The sequence below is a fragment of the Protopterus annectens genome, chromosome 1.part0, assembly GCF_019279795.1.
Source record: "Protopterus annectens isolate FY-2018-M chromosome 1.part0, PAN1.0, whole genome shotgun sequence".
Classification (NCBI taxonomy): Eukaryota; Metazoa; Chordata; order Ceratodontiformes; family Protopteridae; genus Protopterus; species Protopterus annectens.
Genome location: NC_056725.1, coordinates 541,301,442 through 541,322,944, shown reverse-complemented (window position 1 = coordinate 541,322,944; position 21,503 = coordinate 541,301,442). Strand labels below are relative to the sequence as shown.

At 46.3% G+C, this 21,503-nt stretch overlaps 1 protein-coding gene across 1 annotated transcript in view; it reads right to left on the bottom strand.

Moving 5' to 3' along the window:
• Positions 1-21,503, bottom strand: part of USP34 (ubiquitin specific peptidase 34) — a gene marked incomplete in the record, with an annotated part of 5,849,982 nt that overhangs the window by 4,677,392 nt on the left and 1,151,087 nt on the right. The window contains 1 exon segment of the mRNA XM_044061224.1: positions 21,087-21,168. Coding sequence (XP_043917159.1) covers positions 21,087-21,168 — 82 coding nt within the window.

The following is a 21,503-nucleotide window of genomic DNA, read 5'->3' as shown; positions in this document are numbered from 1 at the left end:
GTCAGATTTTCTGAGAGGCTTAGTCCTGTCCAAATAGAATCTAAGCAGTCTGTGCACATCTAGAGAATGCAGTATCTTTTCCCCTTTATTTTGAGGATTAGGGGAAGAAGTAGGCAAATGAATGGACTGGTTTAAAGCCACACTAGGCACCACCTTGGGCATAAAAGATGGGTTAGTCCTGAGGGAAACCCTGTCTGCATGGAAGAAAATGAAGGGTTCCACTGCCATAAAGAAATGCAATTCAGCACTCTTCTTGCTGAAGTGAAGGCTAGAAGTAAAGCTGTTTTCCATGAAAGGAATTTCAACTCTTCTGTGGGGGGGGGGGGGGGGGTGTAAAGTTTTCCAATACAAAGTTAAGGTCCCAGGCTGGAGTGGGAGCTCTCCTGGGTGGTCTTAAATTTTTGGCCCCTCTAAGGAACTGTTTTACCAGAGGATGAGAAAAGAGGGGTGGCTCAGTATTATAATGAGCTGAGATAGCACAGGCATGAATTTTAATTGAAGAGAAGGATAGGCTCTTGTAGAGCATTTCCATTAAGTAATATAGTATATGAGGTAAGCTGAGCACAGTTGTGCCCATCCCTTGAGACTGGCTCCAAGAACAGCATCTTTTCCGCTTTTCTGAATAGGATTTTCTAGTACTAGACCTCCTTGCCTCAAGAATGGCATCCAGCACCTGCTTGCTTACTGAGGGTTGCTAGAGGTGAGTTCAGGGGATTAAGCCAGGCTGCAAGGTTCAGGGTCTGACGCTGAGGGTGCAGAATTTGTCCCCCTGCTGGAACAGCAGGGAAGGGGTCTGAGGCAGGTGCCATGGTTGTAGCACTGTCAGACTGCACAAAACAGGATACCAGTGCTAGTGTGGCCAGTCTGGTGCAATCAGGAATCTTATTGTCCTGTTTGATCTTTAGTAGAATCTTTGAGAGGAGAGGCAGAGGGGGAAAGTCAAAGACTGAGAGGCTTTCCAAGGAAAAGGACAGGGCATCCACCTTCCAAGCTTGGCTGTGGGGAGTTCTGGTGCAGTATTTGTTCAATTGATAGTTCTGAGGGGAAGCAAACAGGTCCACCTCTGGTGTCCCCCCCATCTCTTCGTCAAAAGCTTGAATATTTTGGGTTCCAGTTTCCATTCGTGTAGGTCAATAAGATTTCTGCTTAAGTCGTCTGCCAGTGAATTTAGTTTGACTGGCAGGAATTGAGCTTGTAGGTGCACTTGGCTGCTCAAGTCTGTGTTCCACAGAGTTCTGGCTAGTCTGCAGAGTAGGTAGGAATGTGCCCCCCCACTACTTGTTTATGTACCATATAACTGTGGTGTTGTCTGCCTTTACCAATAGTTGTTCTGGAAGAATAAGGCCTTTGAAGGCTGTCAGAGCATTCTGTACAGCTAACATTTCTTTTTGATTGATATGCAGATGCATCTGCTTTGGGTTCCATTTGCCCTGAATGCACTGCCCTGCCATGTGAGCCCCCATGCATAGTCTGATGTGTCTGTTGTCAGGGTTTGGGCGGCAGGGGGTAGAGTGAAAGGGAGTCCCTTGTTGTGGTGGCAGGCCTCTGCCCACCAAAGGAACTCTGCCCTTAGACAAGGAATGATTGGACTTACTGTTTTCAGGTCCTGAGAATGTTGACACCATAGACATATTAGATACCACTGAAGTTTCGTCATATGCAGTCTTGCATATGGAATTAGTAGAATGCATGAGGCCATGAACCCCAAGGCTTGCAGTATTTTCCTTGCAGATTATAGGGTTTTTGTGGCCACTAGTATGCAGTAAGCTGTCAAATGAATTTATTTCTCTAGCATGAGGAAAGCCATCTGGGAAGTTGTGTTCAAGCTTGCTCCCAGGAATATAACTTGTTGGCAGGGTACCACATGTGATTTCTTTTCGTTTATGGTGTACCCCAGACAAGTTAACACCTTTTGCACAAATGCCAGATGATTCAAAATTATTTCCTGGCTTTCTGCCTGAATTAGTCAATCGTCCAGCTATGGATATATTTGAATATTTCTTTGCCTGCAAAAAGCAATGATTGGAGCTAGGCACTCTGTGAATACCCTGGGTGCAGCAGATAAGCCAAAGGGCAGTGCAGAGAACTGATATGCATGCAGCCTGCTTTGAAGTGTAGGCATCTTCTGCAAGATTCCCTGATTGGGATGTGCAGGTAGGTTTCCTTTAAATCCAGTGTTGCCAACCAGGCATATTTGCCTATCATGGGAAGCAACTGGTGAAGAGTTAGCATCTTGAATTTTGGAATCACCAAAAAGGTGTTTAGGAAAGAAAGGTCCAGGATAGGACACCATGAGTTATCTTTTCTGGGTACCAGGAAAAGTCTTGAGTAGAAATCTCGTCCCTTTTCCTCTTCTGGTTCAGTCTGAATAACCTTTAATTTTGAGAGAGAGAGTAATTGCTTTTGAACCTCTGCCCACTGATTTCAGGGTAGATCTGGCCAACCGTTTGGGGTTGGTAACGTGTGGAAGTGAAAGTTGTATCCTTGGGGAAATTAGAAGTTATGTACTCACCATAACGTTCCATCTGAGTAGGTACTTCATTTGTCTGCAGCCTGTGGGTCTTGGATCCAACCGGCAGCTTTCCAAGCTTCAAGATCCGAGCTCCTAGCTCCTCCCCTCTACCCACAATCCCCTGTCACCACCACACTACCTCAGATGGGTTTTGCTGTATCACCTAAAAAAACATGTAATAAACAGGTTCAGATATTCTCAAGAATCATAAAGATCCTAGAAACCCGATACAGGTTAGGGGGATGGCAGGGGGGGATGGTTGCAGACAAATGAAGTACCTACTCAGATGGAACGTTATGGTGAGTAGATAACTTCTAAATCTGAAGTAGTTACTTCATTTGTTCTGCAACCTGTGGGACAGAGTCCCCAGCTACCTAAACAAAGAAACCTGGGTGGTCTATGGGAGGATATTCCGAAGCACCACGGAGCCAAAGGACGCCCTGCTTCTAGATATCATGTCCAGCTTATAATGAGAAATAAACGTATGAGCAGAAGACCAAGTGGCTGCTGAACATATGTCGTCCAATGGCATCCAGGACCAGAAGGCTGCAGAAGTTGCGATGGACCTTGTGGAATGTGCACGGATTTTGAATAGGGTTGTTTTGCCTGATGCCTTATAAGCCTGAGAAATACATTGACAAATCCAATTAGCCAGTGTCACTTTGGATATAGGTTTTCCCATGAATGAAGGAGTAAATGAGACAAAGAGTTGATCAGCCTTACGAACATCTTTGGTCCTGTGCAGGTAAAAACGCAACTGTCTATGTACGTCTAGTGTATGCAACATGCATTCTCCCTTATTTTGAAAATTTTTGAAAAACACTGGCAGATTGATAGTCTGATTGATATTTGCCACAGATGCCACTTTTGGTAAGAAAGATGGGTTAGTCCTGAGAGACACTCTGTCATTGTGGAAAATAAGATAGGGAGGTTTCATGCAAAAAGCTTGGAGCTCTGAAACCCTTTTAGCAGAAGTTATGGCTACCAAGAATGCTGTTTTCCAGGACAGAAATTTAAGGGGTACAGAAGCTGCAGGTTCAAAAGGAGGTTTCGTTAAGGCTTGCAGAACAAAGGTCAAGTCCCAAGGGGGAGTCACGGATTTCACTGGTGGCTTGAGAAGGAAAACGTCATGCAAGAATGTCTTACACAATTTTGTAGATGCTAGAGATCCTAATCTGTCTCCCACATGAAAATGGGATATTGCTGCCAACTGTACTTTAACCTTTGATGCACTGGCCCCTTGTTCAAAAATCATGGACAAAAAATCCAAGACTGTAGGAATCGGAACAGTAAAGGGGTTGAGACCTTGGCTGTTAGCCCAGATAGAAAATCGTTTCCACTTACTATTATAGATTTTCCTGTTGGATGGTTTATGAGCCGCTACCAGAATAGTTTTCACTGGTGACGAGATACCGGGAGTCCTTGCCATTAGTGGAACTGGATCAACCAAGCCGCGACCTTGAGGTTTACCAGGTTCGGTGTTGGGTGCGATATCAGATCTGGAATGGGATCCAGGATTAAAGGGGAGGAGAGACGGTGAGACCGCAGGTATGGAAACCAGATTTGACGAGGCCAGAATGGGGCTGAGAGGATAATTTTGCTCCCCAACCGTGCGGCTTTCTGAATGCACTTCGCCATGAGCGGAAGCGGGGGGGTAAGCATAGAGTAGACCGGGAGGCCAAGCATGAATCAGAGCGTCTCTGGGGCTCTCCCCTTCTGGGGGAAGAATTGTGAAGAACTCGCTGCATTTTGTGTTTTGGGGAGTAGCAAAAAGATTGCAGCGAGGCCAACCCCACTTGTGGAAAATTTCCTTCGCAACTTTCGGATTGAGAGACCACTCGTAAGGACTGAGAATTACTCGACTCAATTTGTCCGCCAGAATGTTGGATCGTCCCGGAATGTGCATTGCTATCAGAAAGCAGTTAGTGGATATCGCCCATTCCCAAACTCTCATGGCTTCTCGACATAGAGGGTAGGATCTGGTTCCCCCATGTTTGTTTATATACCAGACCATTGACATATTGTCCGTCTGTATTGCAATCGTTCCTAGAGGTAGAAGGTCTTGGAGAGCCTGCAACGCTAGAAGCACCGCCCTCATCTCCAGAACATTTATGTGCAAAGCGGTCTCTGACAAGGTCCCCATACCTTGGAAGTTTCTGCCCAAACAACGCCCCCCCCTCACCCTAGGCGAGAAGCATCCGTGGTTAACGTGACCTGGGGGGGGGGGGTCACAAAGGGTCTCCCTTGCCTAAGTTCTGGGGAGTGAAGCCACCAAAGGAGGGATTCCCTGCAAACTCTGCTCAGGAGGATAGGAGTGTTCAATGGGTGGAGTAACAGTGACCATTGAACTTGGAGTGTCCACTGTAATATACGCATCCTTAGGCGAGCATGGAGAGAGAGGCCGATAGCCGCTGCCATCGAGCCTAGTGCCCTCAGGACTAACTCCGCCGGCGGAGCTTCGGTGCGAAGAAGAGCCAAAACCTGGAGTGAGAGGCTGGATAGGCTGTCCGAGGTCAAGAAGGCCCGAGAAGATCGGGAATCTAGCCTGGCTCCTATGAAATCTAATGCTTTCATAGAATAAATAGTTGCTGTGAGGAGCCAGTCGTCTAGGTACGGAAAGACCCTTATGCCCTGAAGCCTCAGGTGGGCCGCAACCACTGCCATGACTTTGGTGAACACCCTGGGGGCTGAGGTAAGTCCGAACGGAAGGACCCTGAACTGGTAATGACTGGCCCCTAGCCGGAAGCAGAGGAACCTCCTGGACAGTCTGTCCATTAGAATGTGGTAGCACGCGTCCTTGAGGTCTATACAGCACATCCAGTCGTTCTCCTGCATTAAGGGGAGAATAGATTGTAGAGTGACCATCCGGAATTTTTATTTGGGGACAAACATGTTCAGGGCGGATAAGTCTAGAATGGGCCTGAGGTCCACCGTCTTTTTTGGCACTAAAAAGAACCTTGAGTAGTAGCCCAATCCGGATTGGTCTGGGGGGACCCGCTGGATGGCTCTTTTTTCTAACAAATTTGAAATCTCTACGGTCGCCGCCTCTCTTTGATTGGGTGGGACATCGGGGAGGTGACCACCTGAGGGAGGACGAAATAGGAAGGGAATTTTGTAGCCTCTGGATATAATTCGGAGCACCCATCGATCGTTTGTGATGGACTCGCACATTGGCAGGTGCTTCGTTAAACGCCCCCCGACTGTCTCCAGAGCAGGACAGTCGGGTAAGCCCTCAGGGCTGCTGAGCGGGTCTCTCGGAAAAAGGCTCCCTAGACCCGAAGTTACGCATTCCCCCTCTGCCTCTGGGCCGGCGTCCACCCTGCCCTCCTCTGCCTCTGGAGGGCGCGGAGTCCGAAGCTGGATAGGATTGCTGAGACTTGCGGAACCACAGCTTCTTTTGCCCCCTCTGATTCCTTGAGAAGGAACGTTGGGGGCTCGAGAAGTGGACTCCGACAGCAGACAGCGTCTTCCCGTCCTTCTCACTTTGGACTAGTGTATCGCGTACGGTCTTGCCAAAAAGCGAAGAGCTGTCAAAGGGTGCGTTCGCGAAGGATGCCTTGAAAGGTTCCACGAAATTACAAAGACGGAGCCAGGCGTGACGTCTCAAGACAACACCTGCTCCGCTGGCCCTTGCGGTTCCCTCCATAGCATAAGACAGTAGCCGCATGGACGTATTTGAAATGGACTTGAAAGTGGCCATGCGTGTAGAGAACACGGTTTTGTCCTCGACCGACATGGACTCAGGTGGAGCTGCAGTGTATTCCTTGATCAATTGCAGCCTGATGATATGCGCCATATAATTCAGCGGCCTCACGGAGAAGGTTGCTGAAGCAAAGGTCCGCTTCCCTATGCGGTCCAGCGCCCGGGACTCCTTGTCCGGCAGGTGGACCGTGGAGCTCTCCTGGGAGAGTTCTCTTTTAGTGGCAGCAGCCACCAACATGGCATCAACTGGAGACCCTTTGGCCCAAGCATGCCTGTCTGAAGGGGGGCTAAGGATTTTATCCGGTCGACGTGGGATAGGCTCCACGGTGTCGGGTTCCTGCCAAGCCCTGGTAGTCAGGAGATCTACCAGGGGATCTGCCGGTGGGGACACCCAGGAGGTAGATGGGCCCACTTCAAACACCTCCAGAAATACGGACTCATCCGAGGAAGGTTTTTGGGCAGGGCAGGGCAGCCCCCCCGCCCAATACGCAACATTTCCATGAGGTCTCCAAAGGAGACATCCTCGGGGGGTGACCTTGGGGAACCTTCCCTTTCCTCTAAGTCCGTATCTGTGGTGACGGACTCGGGGGAGTCCATGTGCCTCCTTTTACACGTCCGTTTACGAGGCACCTCCTCTGTGGGACTATCAGAAGAGGGCTCGTCAACGGCCTCTTGTTCCTCCAAGGGAACCAACTGGAGGGTCTGAGCAGGCTGTCCCGTTGGAAGGATGATGGAAGTTAGACCCGTATGCAGTGGGGGGGGGGGGGAGGAATCCAAAGCCAGAGTCGGGGACCTGGAAGACCTCGACAGTACCCTCTCCACTACCTTGAACGCCAAGGGAGAACTACTCTCTTCCGGCCCCGAAAGCAGTCTCCTCGGCTCTGAGATAGGGATCGGGGTCGGAGCCGAAGCCATCGGATCCGAAAGGGAGGTGCTCTCCGACATAGGCGGTGCCGAAGATGCACCCGCTCCCACGGATCTGACGACCAGCCCACGGCCCCGAGAGCTCGGATCCGAGATACTCGAGGGTATGGTCAGCGTCGAGAAGGCTTGGGCCACCGGCGCCGACAAAACCCCGGCTCCGAAAGGGCCTGGATCCGAAGACTCCAAAACCCGGATCCGGGTTGAAGGAGAAATTGGGGCAAATATTGAAGCTGCACTCCCCCCCCCCCCTGTGGAGGGGGGGCAGGAGCACCCCCATCTGCATTTGGGTCTGCAAAAACCGATGCATCATCCTTATCCATATCGGCGTCGGAGAGAGACCTAGTAGATCTAGAGGAGGTCGTAGAGGCGGGCCTGGAGGGCCGCCTCGATGACCTCGAGGGTGATAGGAGCTCCTCCTCCGGCTCCGGTGAGAAGGAAGGAGATCTGAGCCGAGAAGGAGAAGGTCCGGACACCCTCGGAGGCGATTTAACAATTTTTGAAGGCGGAGCTGAGGGATGAGGCTCGGCTCGCCTCTTTTGTCTGTGCTTCTCCCTGTGCTTATCCCTAGAAGGAGAAGACTGAACTTCCTTCCTACTCAAGGCAGTAGTGGGAGGTTGAGTCCCAGCCTGAGTCGAGGGAATCAGGGGTGCCGAAGCTACCTGGGTAGCCTGCACCTTGGAGGGAGAGGAGGAAGAAGCCTCCTCCGGGGGAAGCAATCCCGCCAGAATAAGCCTATTCCTTCTGTCCCTCACAGCCCGGGGGTTGAAGGCTGCACAAACCTGGCAGTCTGAAGACAAATGGGCAACCCCCAGGCATATAACGCACTGAGTGTGGCCATCAGCTGGGGAAAGCTTATGGCCACACCCAGTGCACTTTGAAAAAAATAGCTTTATGGCTTTCGGCCATTTTCCTGACACACACACTCACACGCCCAAACACCTAGGGGAAGGGTTTGAATAAAAAAACGCAATCCCGAAAACAAAAAAGGGCAGAGAAACACACAATACTCTCCTTTTTAAGTTTTAAAGTTTTAAGAAAATCTCTGAAAGAAAATTATTCACTTCCCTGTCTAAGCTCAGGAGCTCTTCTCAGATGCTTGTTATTCAAGCCGCGGCAAAAACGATCTGAGGTAGTGTGGTGGTGACAGGGGATTGTGGGTAGAGGTGAGGAGCTAGGAGCTCTGATCTTGAAGCTTGGAAAGCTGCCGGTCGGATCCGAGACCCACAGGTTGCAGAACAAATGAAGTAACTACTTCAGATCTAGGTTTAAAACCCATTTGTCCTGGGTAATGAGTTCCCAGTTTTTTGCTTGCAGAGCAATCTTCTCCCCTAAAGGAGCTATCAGTTGAGAAGTACTTGGAAATTTTAAAGTTAAGCCATTGAGACAGCTTACCACAGGGGAGAGTCTTACTACTCCCTGATTTGGAAGTGGGAGCCCCCCACTGCTTAGTCCTGCGCATACCTTGGGAATGAAGCCTGGTTGTTCTGCTGGTTCTGGGTTTGAACTGAGAAGGCCTAGAAGAGGCAGGAAAGGACCAAATTTTTGAGGGCCAATGCCTACTACGTTGTCGGCAGTTTTGGACCTAGGCACCCTGTCTCTGCCTTTATCTTTGTGTTTTTTCGGAATGTCAGTGGTTGGATGGCTTACCGAAGACATATCTGGATAATTGAACAGAGTACCAAAATATTTAGATGCGAAAATATACTGACGACGAATAGTTCATGGTTTGAATAAGGCACAAAACCGACAAGAGCTACATCGTGGTCAGGGCCTAGGCAAGTAATACAGTACGAATGAAAATCTTTATGAGGTATTTGCTTTCCACAAGAAATGCAATTACTGACTTTTACTGACATCGGTTTACAGCAAGAAAAAGTTTCCCCAACGGGGTACTTAGCTTTAGTTGAAAACTTCGGTTCTGAAACTCAAACGAAAATTTCAAGAATCGGCCGACCAGCACTTGCGAACTGCTTCTGCTTTGGGCACCGCACGGCAAGAAAGACTGGGGTAATGGCGTTGGCTGCTGCTTTATACCCCTGACTATCTGACGTCACAGAAGATGAGACAGCAACCGACGTAGGACCCAAGACTTTGATAATCAGGCCGACACTAAGGGCTACTGCAAGCTTATAACCCAAATGTGATGACTGCAACAGTGAAACATGAAGAACATCTTTAAATCTGCAGAAACTGCTGACTCAAAGGGAGTCTGTGTGACAGCTTGAAGCATCACTAATATCCCATGGAGGAACAGGTTCTCTTATTGGGGGGGCTGAAGGAAGATAGGTTCCTCTAAGAAAGGCCTTAGATACCTTTAATGATGCCAAGGGAGTCTCGTTGCGGTCTATGTGGAAATTGGTGCAAGTTGAACTTCGATTGAGGAAAAACAAGACCCTTTCAGAAACCATTCTGAAAGGAACTTCAGAATGAAAAGAAGAGGTGCAGAAAAGGGGTCCAAACTGCTCCTGTAGTCCAAAAAGAAAATCTTTTCTATTTGCTTCAGTATACTTTCCTGGTGTTAGATTTTTGAGAGGTTATAAGGATATGAACTACATTTTCCAAAAACCTGGTGTCCATGGTAACTGCTAGAACTGTAGTAATAAAATGGTTAATTTCAGGTATCTAGATTTGGGAGAGGATGCCAGGATGAATGAAGGAGTTCTGTGCTGTAAGCCAGCACCAGGCAGACATAGGAGGACAGACAAGAGGTACGAAAACGAGACTTGTCGAGGCCAATATGGAGCAACGAGGATCATTTTCATCTTGCACCTTCTGGTTTTCTGAATGAACTTCATGATCAAGAAAAAAGGGGGAAATGCATAAAGGAGACCCAGGATTCAACTGTAGACCAGAGCACCCCTCAATGACTGACCCTGAGGAGGGAATAGGACAAAATAATTGGTGCTTTTTTTCAGGCAGGATGCAAACAAGTCGCAGCAAGGTTGGCCACAGTGATGGAAGATTTTGTTTGCCACTGTTTGATTGTGGGACCACTAGTGAGGCAAAAGAATGTATTTGCCTAACTTGTTTGCTACTACAGTGGAAGTCCCTGGGATATGCACTGCCAGCAGAATGTGACACGAAGACATCATCTACTGCCACACCTTCATACCTTCTCAACATAATGGGCAAGACCTAGATCCCCCTGCATGTTAATGTACCATACCACAGACGCATTTGTCCGTCTGAATTGAGATCACATCAACCAGAAGACCATCTTGAAATGCCTAGAGCACCAATAATAAGACCGCTCTCATTTCCACAGCACTGAAGAGAAAGCTGGTCTCTAACTCTGTCCAAGTACCTTGGCCAGTCTTCTCTTCATAACCCACACACACACACACACACACACCTTAAAAGGGAAGCATCCAGGATAACGGCTATTATAACAGGAAAAGGATATAAGGGACACCCTGCTTGCAAGTCTGTGGATGTGATCCACCATCTGAGTCAGCTTTGCACAAAGGTGTGAACCAGATCAGGGGTATTGACGGGGTGATAAAAGTTATGACCACTGAATTGACAGGGTGCACTGAACGGCCACGGTGGTGCAGCAGTTAGCATTGTCGCCTAACAGCAAGAGGATCTCTGGTTCGATCCTCAGCTGGGGTGCCTTCTGTGCGGAGTCTGCATGTCCTCCCTGTGGTCACGTGGGTTTCCTCCGGGTGCTCCGATTTCCTCCCACATCCCAAAGACATGCTGTAGGCGGATTGGACACACTAAATTGGCCATAGGTGTGAGTGCGTGCGTTTGTGAGCCTTCTGTGGAAGGCTGGGCGCCAGGCTGGAAACTCGACTCCGTAAAACTCCACTGCCAATCATGAGCGGACAGGTGATCTGCTGTGGCGACCCCTAACTGGGAAAAAGCCGAAAGAAGAAGAAAAGAAGACTGAAGGAAATCTGGACTATGTCCTAGAAGTTTTAAGATTAGCCATGTTGGTGGTAATGAATTGGATAGTATTTGGTTTGCTGACTCTCAGATAGACAGAATCTTATGTTGTGGCAGCGTGGCTACTTGAGTTGTGGTGTCCAGTTGGCATCCAATAAATTCTATGGATTGAGTTGGTGTCAAGTTGCTCTTTTGCAGACTGACAGTAATTCCCATGATGTGAAGTAACTGAAGTAAAAGGTCCCTTTGATGAATCAATAGATCTCTGGTCAGAGTAGTTAGGAGCCAATCATCTAAGAAAGTGAAACACCTGGGACTCCTGAGGTTAGCTATCACTGCTACAATGAATTTCGTAAACACACAGGGGGCTGAGGCGATTCCAAAAGGCAGAGCTCTGAACAGAAAATGACTGTCTCAGACTGAAACAGAGAAACCTCCTGGAATGCCTGTGCATTTTTACATAATAGGCATCCTGGAGATCTAATCAAGCACAACCAGTCATCTTTCCTGTGCAGACATAAAACGGACTGAACCGTGACCATCCGAATTTTATCTGCTTCAAGTACCGGTTTAGATGACATAGGTCCATTATTGGCCTTGGGTCCTGTCTTCTTTAGAACTAAAAAAAGAACATGAATCCTATCTGGTTTGGTGCAACCTGATGGAGGTCTCTTTTTTTCTAACAGCTTTTTGAGCTCTGCTGTTGCGGATTCTAACTGATCGGGTGGCACTAAGGGAACCCTGGTTTCTGCCTGAGGTGAGGAGAGAAATGGGATGGTGTAGCCTCTGGTTATTATCCTCAACACCCAACAGTCTGAAGTGATAGTCTGACAGGTTTGAGGGTGAAGGGATAAGCACCACCAGCTGCCTCCAGACTGTGCCAGAGTGGAAGAGTTGGGCAACCTTTTAGGAGTGCTAAAAGAATTTTTCAGAAAAGACATCACAAAATCCTTGCTTTTGCAGACCACCTCTGCCTCTGGAATGACATCCATTAAAGTTACCCCCCCCCTCCTCTGCTGTAGGGAGGAGAGTTCCAAAGCACTACCATGGTTAACACCCTATGATTTTCTGATCCACATCATCTTTCCTCCTTGATTCCTAGAGATGGTTCTCTGAGGAGTACAGAAGCAGATTCCAACTGCAGAAAGGGTTTTATCATCCTGCTTGCTTCTGGTGTGTTTAACCTTCAGTCCAGGCAAGGTGGAATCATATAAAGTGGTATTAACACCTTCCGCAAAATCACACAACCATGCCCAGGCATGGCAGCCGGCATACAGTTATGCCAGTACCTGCTGCTCTGTCTGTTCCATTAACTGTATTGGGAAAGTAGACACAAGGAAACGTTACAGATGGAAAATAAGGTAGACAGCTGGGATTCTATGGACTTTTGAATATCTGCTGGCAAATGCCTGAAACATAACTGCTGATCTCCTTGGTCAATTCTCTTTGGAAACTGGTAATATAAGGATAGTTCAGTGCTTTCTGGGAAAAAGTTACTGAAGCACAAGTCCATTTACCGAATCTGTCCAGAGCTCTAGAGCCCCTGTTCGGGGGATGGACAAATGAGCTCTTTTTGGAGTGTGCTTTTTTTTCTCAGCCTCTGCTATGACCATGGCATCTACTGGGGGACCTTTACTCCAATAAAGCACTGTCCTTTAGTACAGCCAAAATCTTGTCTAAGTTTTTAGGTATTGGCTCTGCTATATCAGTTTTCTTCCAAACCCACTGCAAAACCAAATCAATGAGGGCATAAGGGAGCACCAAGGCAGTTAAAGAGCCAGCTCCAAAAGCCTCCAGAAACGCAGATTCTTCCAAGAAAGATGCATCAGTGGACCATCCCCTTTCTGTTTCATCCACTGTAAAATTTCACCAAATGAAACGTCTCCAAACAGGGATCTTAGGGAACCCCCTTTCATCAAAAATTCCAAGTCTCTGGTGACTGATTAAGGAGAAGAATCCAAATGCTTCTATATGCAATCTGTTTTCTATGGACCTGTTGCTGGGGAACCTCTGGGGACGGGTATGAATCAGACTACCAAGCTCAATGACAGAACTTCCCAGAGGCTTTTGGAAGCTAACTGCCCTTGCCGATGAGAAGGGATGGGGTCCAGAGTACAATAAGCAGGAGGTCAAGTTGGAGGCACTTCCTCTCATGGTCTGGAGAGAACCAGATAGAAGGACTCAAAAGCTGTAGCAGAAATCGGAGTTAGAGGAAGTCTCAGTAATGGAGGGAACCGAGAGAAATCCAGATGTTCTGAGCTGCCCAGGCTTCCAAACTGACATTGGAGCCAAGCTGTGAAGAGCCATCCACCAGAGAGGAACAGATGGCTCAGACAGTTTCAACGTCGATTCACTCCCCTGAACAATGGCCTTAAAGTTTCGGCTCCAACTCTCATCTCAATCTGACATGGTCTGAGTCAAGAGAGACTAGGTAATCATTGGGGCCCGCAGCAAAAGGTGCACCAGTGATATTTAAGATCAGAGGGCTTTGGTTCTGAAGTTGGACGTGCAATGGAATCGTCAGTGGGGGAGTCAATGGCATTGTTCCCAATTCGGCCAAAGGGGATGAAGCTGAGAGGATTCTCAACTGTATCTGCTTCCAAAGGAATCTCTCCATCATTTTGTCAACATCAGCTTTGGTGAGGCTCCTCAAAGAATGGGCAGACCTGGAACAGCAAAGCAACTGATGATGGCGTGGATCGATACTGTAGTATCGGTGAATGTAGCCAAGGTCTAACTGGCACCTGGGGGGAAGGTGAATGGATTAGAGGCTTTGAAACGTTTGGTGTCAGACACACCGGTGGAGACTGTGGCGGTCCGGTGGCTGTTTCCTGGTTCTCTTGAGGCCCTTCTCAGGTGTCATACTTTCTGAAAGCTAATCCTTTACTTTTTGATGCCTCCTTGTCTTTTTCCATAGAAGCTGATGGAGAAGAGATGGATTTACTCGACTGAGCAGAAAAACCCTTCAGTATCAATTTGTCCCTTCTAGTCTAAAGGGCTTTGTAGCCAAAAGCAGCACAGAATTCACAGTCTATCTAAATGCGCCATTCTCAAGCAGTACAAGTCTTGTGGGAGCATTCTGTTTCAACATTTCATACATTTTTTTAAAGCTTTTGAAAGCCATATCATCTAGAAGTGAGAAAAAGTACAGTTTTGTACCTACCATAAATGTAGATGTTCGAGTGTTCACCTTGCTGCAGTCATCACACTTTGGTTATCCTGCCGTCAGGCGGTCCCCGCAGTCGGCCTGAATTCCAAAGTCTTGGCCCGGCATCGGCTGCCGTCGCTTCTTGCCTGACGTCAGAGCGCCAGCGGTATATAAGAGGCATCAGACTCCATTTTCTTCAGTTTTTCTTGCCCCAGATGTCATGTGCCCCCAATAGGTAGGCAATATATATATATATATATATATATATATATATAGCTAGATAAAAATAAAACAATACCTTTAGGCACAAGCAAATACACCACAGAGGTTGTATAGGATAGAGTGGTATACATAAATTCAGCTAGTTCAGAGGGGATGGAGGGAGGGTAACCTGGACTGCAGCAGGGTGAACACTCGAACATCTACATTTATGGTAGGTACAAAACTGTACTATGTTCATCGCGTTACCCTGCTGCAGTCATCACACTTGGGTAGAATCCCAAAGCTAAGGATGGGAGGTGGAGTTAAACAGGGTTAGAAGAAGCTAGTAGGCCCTGCAAAACTGCAGTGGCAAAACCAGCTCTAGTCTTAGAATAAAGAGGTAAGTGATAGTGTTTGGTGAAGGTGTGCACTGAACTCCAAATTGCAGCTTCCAGAATATCCTTGGTTGGCATTCCCCTGAGAAAGGCTGCTGATGTAGCTGTAGCCCTGGTGGAGTGGGACCTAATGTTAGCATGTACCGGTTTCCCATGATGCGTGTAGCAGAAACGTATGCCATGCCCCATCCATTTAGAAATAGTCTGTTTTGAGATAGCTTTTCCTTGTGATCCTGTAGCATAGGCTACAAAGAGCTGGTCAGTTTTTCTGAAAGCCTTAGTTTTATCCAAGTAGTAACGTAATTGCCTGTGAATGTCCAAAGAGTGCAGGAGTCTTTCTCCTTTGTTCTGGGGATTTGGGAAAAAGGTGGGCAAATGAATGGTTTGGTTTAGGGCCACACTGGATACCACCTTTGGCATAAAGGAAGGGTTAGTTCGTAGAGAGACTGTCTTGATGAAAAATGAGGAAAGGCTCCACTGACTTTAGTGCCTGTAGCTCTGAGACTCTTCTAGCTGAGGTTATTGCAAGTAGCAGGGCAGTTTTCCATGAAAGAAATTTTAAATCAGCTGAAAAAGCTGGTTCAAAGGGTGGCAGTGTACGCTTTTCCTGAACAAAGTTGAGATCCCAAGTAGGTGTTGGAGCTCTCCTTGGCGGTCTTATGTTCTTAGCCCCTCTCAGGTACTGTCTTAGGAGTGGATGTGAGAATAAAGGAGGATCTGTGTTGTAATGAGCTGAAATTGCTGAGGCGTGGATCTTAATACATGAAAAGGAAAGTCCTTTGTGCAACATCTCAGTTAAATATTGTAGAATCTGAGGAATGTTTGGATCAAGGGGATTTTGGCCTTTAGCCTGGTTCCAGGCGCAAAATCTTTTCCATTTGTCTGAATAGGTTTTCCTGGTGCTGGGCCTCCTGGCCTCCAGAATGACATCCATAACAGCTTTGGATAGAGGTGTTGGCTGGTTGTTTAGGTAATTTGCCATGCAGCCAGGTTTAAAGTCTTGAGCTGGCTGTGTACAATCTGACTGTCTCGCTGGGTGAGCAGGTGAGGAATTTGTGGTAAAATCCATGGTGGGCTGTGGGCCATCTTCCTTAGAATTGGATACCAATGCTGGCGTGGCCAGTCTGGTGCAATGAGCATCATTTGTGGCCTCTCTAATCTGACTTTCAGCAGTACCTTTGCTAGAAGAGGCAGTGGAGGAAAGGCATACACTGTTAATGTTTTCCAACTGAATGAGAGGGCGTCCACTTTCCATGTTTGTGGATGGAAAGTCCTTGTGCAAAATTTTTGAAGTTGGTAGTTTTGGGGGTTTGCAAACAGATCTATGTCTGGGGGTCCCCATTTTTGAGCTATCATTGCAAATACTTGTGGATCTAGTTTCCCTATCATTGCAAATACCTGTGGATCTAGTTTCCACTCGTGTAGATCCATGATGTTTCTGCTTAGGTCGTCTGCCAATGTGTTTTTCTTTCCTGGCAGGAATTGTGCTTGTAATTGAACCTGGTAAGACAGTGCAGTGTTCCACAAGGTCATTGCTTGCCTGCATAGAGGGTAGGAATGTGTGCCCCCTTGCTTATGTACCACATTACTGTGGTATTGTCCGTCTTTATTATTAGTTGTCCTGGGTGTAAGAGGTCCTTGAAAGCTGTTAGGGCATTCTGTACTGCTAGCATTTCTTTTTGACTGATATGCAGATGCCTCTGATCTGTAGTCCATTTGCCCTGAATGCACTGTCCTGCCATGTGTGCTCCCCAGGCATAGTCCGATGCATCTGTTGTCATAGTTTGCCTGGCTGTGGGTAAGGTGAAAGGCTGACCCTTGTTGAGGTGACATGCCTGTGCCCACCATAGAAACTCCTGTTTAAGGCAGGGAATGAGTGGAATCATTGTTTCCAAGCTGTGGCTGTGCTGAGTCCATACGCTTTTCAGGTACCATTGTAATTTCCTCATATGCAGTTTTGCAAATGGTATTCGTAGTATGCAAGATGCCATGAATCCCAAGGCCTGCAGAAATTTTCTTGCAGGGAGTTGGGTCTTTGTTGCCACTTATTTTGAAATATTGAGTCAGCTGTTGTTGCTTGTCTGGCGTGAGATAAGTCATCTGGGCCGTTGTATTCAAGCTGGCACCCAGGAATATTATGTTTTGTGAGGGCACTAGTTTTGATTTCTTTTCGTTTACTGTGTACCCTAGGCAACTTAGAAGTGTTTGACAAATGCCAGATGCTTTAAAAGAATGCCCTTGCTTTCTGCTTGAATAACGCAGTCATCCAGATATGGGTATATTTGAATTCCTCTGTCTGCACTATGCAATTACTGGTGCCAGGTATTTTGTGAAGACCCTGGGCGCAGTAGATAAGCCAAAGGCCAGTGCAGAGAATTGATAATGCGTTGAACCTGCAATGAAGCGGAGGTCTATTCTGCAATTTTGTCTGATAGGGACATGCAGGTATGCCTCCTTGAGGTCCAACGTTACTAGCCAAGCATTCTTGCCCAGCATGGGAAGAAGCTGCTGTAGTGTTAGCATCTTGAATTTTGGTACTTGCAGATAGGTGTTCAGAATTGAAAGATCCAGAATGGGTCTCCATGCTTTGTCCTTTCTTGGGACTAGAAAGAGTCTTGAGTAAAATCCTTGTCTTTGCTCCTGTGTAGGTACCTGTTGAATGGCTCTCATGCCCATGAGAGCTGTAATTTGTTTTTGTGCCTCAGCCCATTGATTTTGTGGCAGGTTTGGCATTCCTTTTATCCTTGATAAGGTATGAAAGTGGAATCTCTATCCTTGAGAGACAATGTTTAGGACCCATTTGTCTTTTGTGATGATGTGCCAGTTGTCTGCAAAAAATGCTAATTTTCCTCCCAAGGGAGCTGCCAGGAGAGATTTGCTTGGTAGTTTGAGGATTGAGTCATTGTGTTTGTCTTCTGCTAGCTTGGGACCTGTCTTCTCCTCCTTTCTGGGTAGCAGTACCCCATTGGCGAGGTTTGTAAGGGCCTTGTGACTGACCTCTGCCCCTTGGGCGTCTGTATTTGCCCCTCTGTGATCTGTCAGAAGCTGGAAAGGACCAGTTTTTTGTTGGCCAATTTCTGCTGAAACGAGGGGGTTGTACCTGCAAAAAATCATTTACCGTCTGCATAGACTTTGCCTTATCCTCCATTTTCTTTAAAACCTCTTCTGCTTTGACACCAAATAATACATGCTGCTGTAAAGGTGCATCCAATAATTTTGCTTTAACATGATCAGGAAGGGTTTGTTCTTTTAACCGAGCATATCTACATATGACAGAGCCAGTAACAGCTGCTCTACAGGAAGCTTCCAACGAATCAAAACCGCATTGTAAAGTATGTTTGCCAACCTGTTCAGCTGCATGCAACAGATCCTGCATTTCCTTGAATTCAGACTGTTCAGTATGTGTGCTCATTTTTTGTTTTAATTGAGACATTAGAAATTGCTGATATTTCAGCATGTGAAACTGACAATTTAATGCTCTCATAGCCAGAGTTGCTGAGGTGTATATTTTCTTTCCCCATCTATCTAGGGCTCTGGAATCCCTTTCAGAGGGCACCGGATTTTTAGCCATAGAAGCTTTAGCTCCCTTAGGACCCTGGGAAATTGTTTCTGGGTCAGCCACAGGGCTTTTATAAAGGAATTTGTGAGAGTCAGGTACTCTTGTAGTATCTGTCTGGTTTGGCTGGAGCAGGAGGTAGAGAGTCTGGATTTAAACTAGACTCCAAGAAAACATCATCCACAATATCTAAAACTGGAGGGATAGCAAGAGGTCTGTGCTGGGGTAGTAAAAGGAACTCTCAGAGCCTTTTCTTAGAATCAGAGTAGTCCTGGCCTTCCCAGTGGAAATGTTCCCTCATGGTATGTAAAGTTTCCCCAAAGGAGTAGTCTTCAGGGGGAGATGCTGAGGGAATAGAGTCTTCAGCATCAGAGTCTTCATAAGGTGGAAAAGTGTAATCCTGTTCCTCAGATGAATCTGAGGACACTGAAACCTGGTCAGAGGAAGCATAATCCTTCCCCTTGTCTTGGTTATTTATCGGAAGGGGGATGGGAACCCCTGATTAGGGTAATCAAATATTCAGCCATCTTAAGCATCTGTTTCTTAGGCATGGGGCCTTGAACTGTAGACTGATGTACAGTCTTCTTAGGTTTTAAAGGAGTTTTAAGCTTAGCATAAGATTTAATGGTGAGTGTAGTCGGTCTGAAGACACCTTCTGCAACCGAAGGTGTTTCCACTGCACCGGGGTCTACTTCTGCTCTGGTGTCAGAAGATGGCTGCGTCGGCCTAGTAGACTCTGCTTGAGAATCCACAGCTGTCTGGGGTTCCAGTTCTGCGGTCGTCAGGGGCTGCGTAGGTGCCTCACTGAAAACCAGAGAACCGGCGACAGGCCCAGCAGAGGCCTCAGAGTCTGGCTTGTTCCTAGGCTGCCTGTCCTTATCCTTGCGTTTTTTATGTACGCCGGTCGTCGGCTGCTCCGACGGTATGATATAATTAAATTTCCTACCAAAGTAATGTCGTGCGAAGTCAAAACGGCGTTTGATAGTTGGTTTATTAAACCTAGCACAAAACAGACAACCTGTGACGTCTTGGTCTGGGCCTAGGCAAGGAATACAATAGGGATGGAAGTCCTTATGAGGTATTTGCTTCCCAAAACAAATGCAATTGTTAACTTTTTCTGACATCGGACTGAGGCAAGAAAAGGTTCCCCAATGGGGTACTTAGCTTTATTGAAGACTTCGGACTGAAATTCGAATCGAAAATCTCAGGTGTCGGCCGACTGGCACTTGCGAACTGCTTCTGCTTCGGGCACCGCGCGGCAAGAAGACTGAAGAAAATGGCATTGGATGCCTCATATACCCCTGGCGCTCAGACGTCAGGGAAGAAGCGACGGCAACAGACGCCGGACCAAGACTTTGGAATTCAGGCCGACTGCGGGACCGCCTGACGGCAGGATAACCCAAGTGTGATGACTGCAGCAGGGTAACACGATGAACATCGTCAAACACAGTAGAAAGAGATGCTAAAGATTTAGAAAAATATTGATAAAAACACAAACTATAAACTACTGTCATGTTATAAAAATGTTCAAATAATTACTAACCATATGAGGATTATCCAATGTAGAATATTTTTTTTTTTTTTGGCAACACTAAAGCAGGGCAGGGGAATATGGGAGGAAGAAGTATATAACAGCAGAAGCTAAGCAGAAAAAAAGTTTCTATCTAGAGCTGTATACAAAAAAATTCAAACACTTATCCTAATGTGGAGAATCAGAGCCTCTACGATCATTTGGTTCAAGTGGCAAACGAGATCTGAGTAATTTAAGGATGCTAAGAGAATTATGGGAAGGGAAGAATCAGAGCACTGAATCTGAAGGTTTGAAGGTGCCAAGGCCAGATCCCAGTCGTATCAGGGTCCCATTCATTGAACCAGATGAAAATGGACAATATCAGATCACCTATGATAAAATCTGAGTGGAATTTGCTTTGCGCATCACACAGCACACAGTTAGAAACTTGAAAAAAATAATCCTTTTCAAAATTAGACATGAGACAAGCAATTTATCACATAATTTAAGAAAAAATCCCTATGGGGTACTTTACTGGACACTGGAAGTAGACTGGCCAAAGAAATGAATGTTGTGAAACATACAGCTGGGAAAATTTACACTGCAAAAAAGATCTAAAGATGACATCAGCTAGCACATACCATCACTGATGGCCTTGCATCTTCATTGGAGGATACTGAACAAAGTCCTAGGGGAAGTGTATAATTCTGGATGTCGGGTCAGACACAGGCTGGAGTGCATGCAGGATATCCCAAATGTGAAACTACAGCAATGAATACTATGATGAATACTTTGAGTTTTGATAGATCTACAATGGGTTCCCAGGATCCATCCTTTCTCAGTGTCAGGAACAGTCTTGTGCAGAAACCATGGGGTGCGTGCTTATTTATATGCATACATAGAAACGTATACATACATTTACATTGGAAGTAGAAAATACCAACATGAAGTTCCTGTAATCAAGGCTCTTAAAGCCAGTAAGTCATAAGTCTGATAACTGAACCTATGACCACATCAGCTGCAAACCATTTCAACATGGGTAGAATCCAAAAAAGGAAATAAATGCTTCCAATTAAGCTACAATCTACACAGAGAAAAACTAGTGCTTCCAGCTACACTACTAAATTCTAAGCATAGTGAAGAATTTGAATCAGTTTTAAACACCTTACATAAGGCATTATGGTCACTACAGATCAAACTAAGATAGTTATGTACGCTTTTAAAAAGCGTGGAACGATTTTGGTACTAACCTCTATGTGCAAGTTTGGTCCAAATATATGCTCAATAACACTGTTACTGATCAGCCAGTCAGCAAGATCTTTTGCAATTGACCTGCAACAAATCACAAATGAAGTAATTGAACAAAACCACTGATAGATGTAAAGATGATATGGGTCTTAAACAAAAAGACTACATAGTCAATGTGATTATAACCCTATCTGTTGTAACTTTGTACAACTTGGCTCATGACCACTTACGCAAGCTGTAAAAGTTAAAATAGTACCTAAACAGTTAAACTTTACCAATTCATACATTACACTTAACCACTAATCAAGAGTACATCAACAAACTTTAGTAAAGTCTTTACTTTAAAATATTGCCCTAATCTTGTAAAATATTGGTCAAAAATTTAATAAATCGAATACATAACATGCAGACAGTAAAAC